Below are 9,170 nucleotides of genomic sequence, written 5' to 3' on the forward strand. Positions count from 1 at the left end.
GGAGGGAGCCAGCCCTGTAAACCCCCCACCTGAGGCTGAACAGAAAGATGAGAGCTTTTACTGACAAAAGACTGAGTGAAGACAAGCACTGTCCACCCAACTCTTAGCTATTGTTGGAAACATCACATATCAAGACATCCACAGCTGAAGCTATGAAAGACATAAACACATCTACTTTCAAAGGCCCTTACTCAAAACTGAACTGGGATGCAATAGATCAGCCCCCACATTCACACACACACACAAAAAAAATAAAAAAGAAAAATGAAAAGAAAGAAAGAAAGAAAGGAAGGAAGGGGAAATTCAGATTAGTCACAAAGAAGTTCCCCCGCCTGCTTCTCTGTGAGCATAAAGCAGTCTCCTGAAGGCACTGTCTTCACTTCATCTCTGCTCCTGGGACAGGAGCACCTAGCTCATCTGCCCTCTGCTCCTCCAGGCTCCTGCTGTGCTCCTGGCCCCTTCCCCAGCAGTTGCTGGCAGCACAGCTGAGATGGAAGGACAGACAGATGTAGAGCCGAGAAATCAAGACCAGATGGATCACGAAAGGGAACCTGCAGAGGATGAGTGGAACAGCTGGCAAAGAGGACAGGTTAGGAACACGCTGCACCTCGTGTCTGCGGCTGCTCAGTGGATATTGCTGCTTGCCTGCTTGATTTACCTTGGTATAGATTCTCTGCAACCCTCAACGGTAAGAGCTCATGTTCAACCCATTGTCTGCTGGCCTATAAAGCTTTGTATGGGCTTTATTTTTTTTTTTTTTAAGAAAAGAAAAAAGGATTTAGGTTTATCCCTATTCAAACCACAAGTTTTTAATCCTTCTTTTTTTTACATTGCCTGTCCTCAGAACAACATCCAGTATTGCCCAGTGCAGGGTTTGGGGACAAGTTGTCTGGAAGGGGGATCATTCCAAGAATGGTCTTTGCACTGGCCCCTGGGGGAAGGACGTCTGCCTCCCTCCTGTTCCCTCCCCTACTTGCAGCGACTCGTGTGCATTTCCATTTAATTAAATGGGATCATCTGGGTGGATGTTGGCTTTCAACAAGTGCACGTGGAAGAATCAGAACCCAGGTTGCTCATAAACATCTCCTGAACTTTTAAAATGTACTATATGTGCAGGCAGATATGTGAGAAAGCAAGCTAGCTTGTGACAGCTCTAGCGAGACCCCTGAAACATTTCAGTGTTCTCAGCCTGCACAAATACTGGGCTTTAGGAGCAGTCATCTCTATCTACAGAGGACAGCCTGTGCGTGTGCGCGTACATGAGAGAAAGACTGATGTGGCCAGAGATAGTTTCGTGTACATATAACACCACTGCAAACAATATAAATAACAGAGATGCTTGAAATTCAGAATACTTTAGCAAAAATTGCAGCAAATACATTTGCCTCTTTCATGTGTTTGCGGGCTGGTGGATCGTCAACAGCCTTTCACTGCTATTTCAGTGCTGCTTATGCACTAGCTACTTCTCCTCCCACATCTTCTCCAGGAGCTATGTACCACTTTAAAGCTTGTTGTGCTTTGTCTTACCAGACTTCATTCTTTCCTCCCACTTAGACTTGGCAGAGAAGCAAGCCAGGGAGGAACCATGCAAGGGAGGGATGGCCTTGTGCTCTGGGTCCTCTGCTGTTTAAGGAAAACCCTCACGCTCTGCAGAAGTTTCACTGACCTGAGTCTCACAGTGGTTATTAAACTGCAGAATGATGACCCTGATAACACTGAAAGATAACGCTTCTCATTCAGTTCAGTCCTCTTCTCCTTCCACTACTTTGGGAGAGAGAAGTTGCACTGGAAGCCAATGGAGAAGGGCAAGCTATCACACTGCTCAAGATGCAGAAACCTCTCCTGGGTCACACTCGGTTGTGACTCCTCATCTCTCAATATCTCTCTCTTCTGTAAAAATGTTAACTCAAATCCTCCTCCTCCAGAGGAAGATGGCAGGGGCTGGCATTGCTGCCTGTGAGCCTTACAAACCCAAGAGAGCAGCAGCTGAGGAGGGGAGAGAGTACGTGCCTGGAGTTTCCCTTCCTCAACAGAAACAACTGAAACAGGGTGCTCGAGGAGCAGTGGCTGTGGCAGATGAAAAGTCCAGGCCCTGGGAGTCACCAGAGAACCTTTTCAGTTTTAAATACTTGCTAACTGCAGGCTCAGAAACAGTTTCTATTATTTTAGGCAAATAACCATGGTGTCCTGTTTTGACTGCACCACGCTGTGCAGGAGCAGTCTCACAGGCTGTACGTGGGGGCGGATTTCATCACGCTGGAATTACACGTCTCAGTAGGATAACCATGAACCAACCATATAAATGTCAACAGAAGAAGCAGCAGTTCTAATCTGGCTTGACTCTTGGGGCAGTTTAGGGAGACGGACTTTATGGAAGTAGGGGCACAGCAGCATCAGAGAGGCAGGCTAGGAGCACTGGTCTGTGGGAGCAACCGAGAGGCTGTCCCTGGGAAGAGTCTCCTCCTGCTCTCCAGGGCTGGAGAGTGCCACACTAACTTTAATAGCAAGACAGTAGCTGTGTTTTTTCATAGGAAGACCGTATTTGATTACTTTTCATTGTCCTCACAGCTCCTAAAAAAAAATCCCTGGACTGCTCTGTGGAAACACAGTGCAAATAATGTCATGGCACATGCTTAGGAAAGTCAGAATCTGCAGCCCAGACCGTGCTTAACAAAAAGGGACAGTGATAGCCCAGACCATGCTTAACAAAAAGGGACAGTGATCTGGTTTCCATGATGATGGTGCCTGGAGAGCAAGCCTCAGCTGTGATTTCCAAATGAGCAAGTTAAAAAAAAAAGGTAGTGATAGTCTGCTTTTGCATCTGCAAGGCTTGTGAGTTCCCATCTCTGCTGGAATTACCTCCTCTTGACACACCAGCTGGGATCAGGCCATGGGCAAGTCACACACAGGTGCGATCAGGGTGTGTGAAACCCCCCCAATAGCAAATGCATGGGAGGTAAAAGCCTTAAGCAGCTGTTGGGAATTCAAGGGCTTCTAATGATCTGTTGCAGGACAGTTTTGCCTGAACAGGGCAGGAAAAGGTGCAGGAGGAGTAATTGTGCAGAGGTTTAATGCAGATAAGGAAGATATGGCCACAATCCTAATATCTCCTGGTGTGGAGAAGGTACAACCCACTTCCAGTGCACAGTTGTCTGCAACCTGTATGACACAGGGAGTCAGGCACATAATCGCAACAGTCCTCTCAATCAGCGCATATTGCTATAGTCCCCTGAGATTTGCGCGTTGTGCAGTACAAACCTGTTCCTGAAACTTCTGCCACGTGGTGCGGCTCTAGACACAATGTCCCAGACAGGAGGAATTCTCATGTTTAGGGATCCAGAAGAGGCAAAAATGATGTGGAAACTCTGTGTGTAAATGATACGGGGAAATCTGAAGCAGTCAGTAAGGAGCACCTCTGTGCCCTCAGCCCTCCTGGCATCCTTTCCTGCATACCATAAGAAGGCAGAACAGAGATCGAGGTGACTGACTTTGTTACTAGCTCATGGATGTCCTTCCAGTCCTACAGATACGTTCTCTCCTCAGCAGAATTTACTAGTAGATAATTGCAAAGGGCTTTGAGATCACGCAATAACTGGCAGAGATATACAAAACAGGTAACGTGCATTAGCGACAACGGGGCTGATATCTTTACAATTGCTACAAGTTTGTCACCCAACCTGTCTGTGTTTAATACACCCTGTCCACCAGTGGCCAGATTGGACAGATTGCCGTGGATGTTGTTTGACCTCAGAAGCTCAGTGGTCCTGTGCTTAGCTATTGTCTTGTTGGGAAACTACCTGGAAATCCCAGCTGCCTGAGCCAAAGAGTGAAATGCTTGTGCACTTAGGTGCCTAGAAAAAGAGTAAGCGTAAGACTCAAGCTGCCGAGGCAAGGGATAGGATCAGTAATGCCGGGGGAGATAGTTCCAGTGTGCCAGAGCCAGCGTGCAATAAAAGCTTGTATTTATAGTCGAATCCAGCCTTGCCAGTGGAGCAAGTGGCAGAGCATCAGCTGTGGCAGCACTAGAAGGTGCCAGAGCAGACCTTTCCCACCACCAGCACCCACCCCACCCTCTGGCACAGACCACACAGGGCAGCCTGGCTCCAACGTCCTTCCCTGCCACTTGCCTTTACCAGGGCGCAGCACTGAACCTGCAGATTTGCATGTCTGTGCTCCCTCTCTACTCTGTTCCAACACTTTCCTGTGCTCAGAGTGAAGGGGCTGCTCTGAGGCCAAATACATGAAAGTCAGCCCAACACACATCTCACCAGCCCACCTTCTCCCTTAGGAAACCTATGGCATAGGTAAAGAGAAGAATATGGAGCAGCGAGCCTAACCTTTCACTCTTTAATCAAGCAAAATGCTGAAGACTTGTGGTTGTGAAGAGACGGCAGATTTGGGCCTCCTGTGGTTAAGATGAGAGATGGGTTTGAGATGCAAAGTTCAGATTTAAAAATCTAATACAGAAGTTTGGTGTTTTGCATATCTGATCAGTAAGATACACACTTCTGTATTTGCATTCACTTTTTCTGTTATACTCATAAAACACAATCAATTTTAAACATGTCTTAATGCACTTCTAAGGGAGCCGCTGCGAGACACGCATCCCGCAACAGCCTGACCCAACGTGGAGGGAACCATGAAGCCTGACCCACCTCTTAGTGCCCTGCAGGAGGAGGGTGAGGCAGCGGGGGCACGTCTGGGTCCCAGCTCTGCAAACAGGCACCCCCGGCTGTAAGTCACACTCGAGGGGGTCATGCAGAGGAGGGTCTGCACCCCAAGGTCCTTCCTTACTGTTTGGTCTGACTCGATTACGTTCACCAGATGTTCTTCTAAACAGGACCAACAGTACCTGGTGTGCTGCGGAGGGCTCAGCACCAGGCTGGAAGTCGGACTGGCTAGGAACCACTCTAAAATCCTATTTTGTAATAACGATATAAAAGCAAGTTAAGAGCATAGCTGGCTAGCAGCAACCGTGCCAGCTGAGGCTGCCTGCGGTGCTTTCGGAGGTACGGTCCCGGTGGGGAACCGAAAGCGGCAGCAGCGAGGGGCCCGCCCAGTGCGTTAACGAGGATTTCTCTTCTTTTTTTTCAGCCTCGGAGCCACGAAGTGCCGTGGACCCACATCCGGTACACAGGTGGGTGGGCGTCGGGGCAGGGGGCACCCCGGGGCGCCCCCGCACAGGAGCCGCTACCGCGCGGCGTCCCCTGGCACCTCGGGAGGGCTCCCGGCTCCGCCGGAGCGCTGCCCCGGTTACCGGCCGGCTCCCGGCTCCCCGGAGCGTTTCCTGCGGGGGGCTCCCGGAACACCGGTACCCCCGGAAGGCTCCCCCGGTACCCGGCGGCGGCTCCCGGCTTCCCTAGGTTGCAGCCCCCCAGGAGTGCGGTGCCCCCGGAGGGCTCCGCCCGGTACCCGGGAGGGCTCCCGGCTCTGCCGCGCACCGAGCCGCGGTCCGCGGGGACCGCCGTGGCGGCCGGTGGCCCCTAAAATGCCCGAGGCTACTAAGGGCTTCGTGTCACAGCAATGGCTGTTTCTTCTGATGGAGGAAGGTGCCGGGAGAGCTGTCTGGGGGGAAAGGGGCCAAATCTGACCCAGTGCTGCAGCGTGCCAAAACCAAAACAAAAGGGTTTTCCCAGAGCGGAAGAAAAAACCGAAAATTTGCGTGGATTTCTGCAATCCTTACCTATGTACTAAAACAAGCTTTCACTCTGCAAAAGAACGAGAAAAGTATTTTTGAGAATTTACTGAGTACATGTGGCATGCTCTTGGGTTATTTCTGAAACAAGTCGATGATTTCCTGATTTATGAAAAATGTAAATTATTTCCTGGGGAAGAGCGATTGAGTGCGCACATGGTAGCAGAAATAGCAGTGCTCTGCATGCTGACTACATTGGATGATTTGTCCGATGACATACCTCAACGATAGAAGCAAATACTAAAATTCTTAAATCTTACTAAAAATATTGTTGATGGTTTTACTTTCAGTTAATATTGTAAGGTAGCAATGAGTCTAACCTAATAGAAACCCATGTTCCCAGGGAAAAAGCTTGAGAAATTTGGCCTCAGCCTAGAGGGGCTGTGCTGTCTGCCAGGAGACCTTCTAGTGACGTGCCAGGGGTTTGAGCTGGTGTGCCCGAGAACCCAGGAGCACAGCAGGGAAACATTTCCAGCATAGCTGTGGGAACTGTTACTGCTCGTTCCAAGAGAAAACCTTTCCTGCTAAGTTCTGGTTCAATTGCTCCTGGCTCTGTATTCGTTTGTTTCTTCTGTTTCTGTCTTTACGCTGCTCTTTTATCCTGTCATCTGTTAAAAAAAAAAAACAAACCCAAAGACAAGGACTTACGTTACCAGCATCTCCAGAGAAAGCACTTTTTCTCTTCCTTCCAGCTCTGAACGCTTTTCCCTCTTCTTATTTACTGGTTTTTTTTCTGTTCTTTTTAGGAACCTGTGCTTCCTAAACTTACGTGTCTGTATTTTAAGTAAGACATACAGTAAATAAATAGTGCATAAATAGAAACTTGGAGGAATAATTCATATAAACTGGAGTTGCAGTCCAAAAGGCACAGCTTGCTCAGGAGTAGGAACCTGGAAATTTCCACTGTAGGTGATGCCTGTCTAGAGTAAGATAGATGATATTCTAGCTCTGGTCTGCCCTGTTCTCTAGTTCACTGTCTTCCTTTCCTGTATTTTTCCACCTTTCCTGCAGTCAGTCCGTATAAAACAACCCATTTCCAAGAAGACATTTGTCATCATGGGGTCATCTTTGCTTTCTTCCATTCCAGGTGAAAGCATCGAAGGAGTAGCCATGAATCTCACTGCTGAAGTAGGCTCTATTCAGATCAGAAATGGTTCCATCATGATCACCTGTGATGGCCTCTACCTAGTGTCCTTGAAGGGTGATATCTTTTTTCCTGACCTGGAGGAGGAGGACTTGCTGAAGCTGACGCTGCGGAAGACGGACAACAAGACCAGCAGGGCCCTCTGGGAGCAAACTGTCCAGGTCAGCGGCGATGCAGTAAATCTCACCACAGTGCTCTACTTGTTTGTTCAAGATAACATCACTCTGTGGACCAGCTCCAACGCCACCATCGCAGATTTGTCGTTTAGCCTTGTGTTACTAAGTCCCTTCCCTTGCTCCCTGTAGAAGATGACGTATGAAATGTAACATGTAAAGTACAGCCTTTCCTACCAATCCATTTGCATGTGGGAGGCTTGTTCTCACAGGCTGTACTTGTACAGGCAGACTGCTCTAGCCTCCCTCCTTGGGGCTGCGGAAAGCCTCAGCTGGAGTGCAGATAAACCACAGTGCAAATGGGCTTTATATATAGTGCATGCCGTGCTCAACTCTTTGGAGCTCTGTGCAGCTGTTTTGCTACCTAGGATGGATCTTTCTAACACTGGAGAAAGGGATGCGTGGAGCCCTTGAGGAGAACAGAAATGAAAGCCAAAGAAAGTCACCTAAGCTTAGCTCATATTCAGAGAAACCCTGGGTTTCTTTATTTACTTGACAGTATCTGTATATAGTACAAATGTGCTGTATATTTGCTAAAATAAAAGTCTGGTAAATCAGGAAGATACCTCAAGTGTCTTGAAGCCATTGGGAGAAGGAGGAGAACAGATCTGCTCAACAGCCCTTTGCCTAACAAGGCAGGAGACAGGGAAGAGGCAGCAAGGGACTCCCTTTGCAGTGATCCAGATAAATGCTCTCTGACAGGTAAAGGCCACGAAACTAAGGTGGTATTTTGAACTGCACTGGACAGCAGAAACGCAGGTCCTGCAGCGACTATGAGGTTTTTAGGAGTGGCTTTTAAGAGCAGAGGCCCGCTGGCTGTTCCAGCTATCTGCAGACTATTGAAGCCTGAGCCGAAGGAATATCTGGTGGGACATTTACATCTTGACACCAGCTCTCGGAGGTGTTGAGTTGAAGGAGAATCTCCTTCAAGCACACAGACACAGACTGGCTTGACCCAAAAATGATCCAGGCACATAAAAATTTGGAAAAACATGAAGACTCTGGATTTGGTGGGTTCTCTCTAATGGACCAAGTGAAACCTGCAGGTCTGCACATCCTTTCCTCTTGGAGGACTCAGATGGTTCCCATGAGCCTTGCAGTAGACCTTGTCATACAACTATGCACCACAGAGAGATTCACAGGCATGACCTCCACGATGTGCCTGTGCACCCATGCGCACTCTGCCTGGCTCCTACTGAAGTCAGACTGCTCTCAGTGATCCTGGGCTGCACATCCCTCTTCTCGTTACAGCTTGTGGCTGCTGAGGACAAGTCCTGCCCTGCCTGTGCTGCAGGCAGCATGTGACCTGAGCACAGCCAGCGACTGTTGTATTTTTGTTGAAGTGGGGCAGATTTCAAGGGCAAGTTGACTGCCTGGCTCCCAATGAACTCCAGCAACATTTCAGCATCTCACTGCTGGCTGTACACTCCATAGTCTTTTGTTAAAAGTATTTATGTATTTATACTATAGGCATAAGAATGTTACTTCAGATTTCTTAGAAACACTGGGAAGGGTTCAGACTTAGGGTTGTCAGTGCTAAGCTCCTCTTTGCAGATGCTCCCAATGCTCCGGAGCATTCCTGCTATGCAGGCACGATGCTGCTGCCTGCCTCGGCTCCTGGGCCAACTCGCTCCTGGATGAGCCTTCCTGTGGGCTCAGGTGCCAAAGGCAGCAAAGGAAATCTTCCAGGCCTTGGTGAACCTTTCCATATGCTTTATGCTATTGTTGGCAGGTTTTATGAACTTCCCTACCTGGGGTCAGGCCACAGCCCCAGGGGAAACCTCTGTGGCTGAAGCAGTTATTCATGCAGTGCCAAGAAGCAGCTTTTTCTCATCTCAGGACTGAGAAGCTGTGGGCTGACTTGCACCCGCAGGATGCTCCTCCCCAGCTGCAAGGGGCATTTTGGGCTTTCACCTCTGACCACTCTGCCTGCCACCAGGACCAAAGGCAGCTGCACCCTGCCCCCAAGCTGGGGATTGTCACGCTCCTCGGCTAAAGTGAGAATGCGTTTCCCTTCCTAAAAGCTAATAAAACTTTCCTGTGTAACCTTTGGGCTTGCAGTGTCCCTTGGGAGTAGCGGGGCTGGTGAATTATACATTCACTGTGTTTGAGCAGACATTTCCACTGGTATGAAAACTATATGAAATTTTCCCATACG

General features: G+C 48.9%; 1 protein-coding gene across 1 annotated transcript; it reads left to right on the forward strand.

Annotated features, from left to right (window-relative positions):
- The first annotated feature begins 490 nt into the window (after positions 1 to 490).
- On the forward strand, positions 491 to 7,144 carry TNFSF4 (TNF superfamily member 4). Its single transcript, XM_072868814.1, has 3 exons — positions 491 to 688; positions 5,095 to 5,137; positions 6,783 to 7,144. Exons 1-3 carry the CDS (start codon positions 491 to 493, stop codon positions 7,142 to 7,144), a joined length of 603 nt encoding a protein of 200 aa, XP_072724915.1.
- Positions 7,145 to 9,170: the final 2,026 nt, after the last annotated feature.

The sequence above is a fragment of the Ciconia boyciana genome, chromosome 7, assembly GCF_034638445.1.
Source record: "Ciconia boyciana chromosome 7, ASM3463844v1, whole genome shotgun sequence".
Classification (NCBI taxonomy): Eukaryota; Metazoa; Chordata; class Aves; order Ciconiiformes; family Ciconiidae; genus Ciconia; species Ciconia boyciana.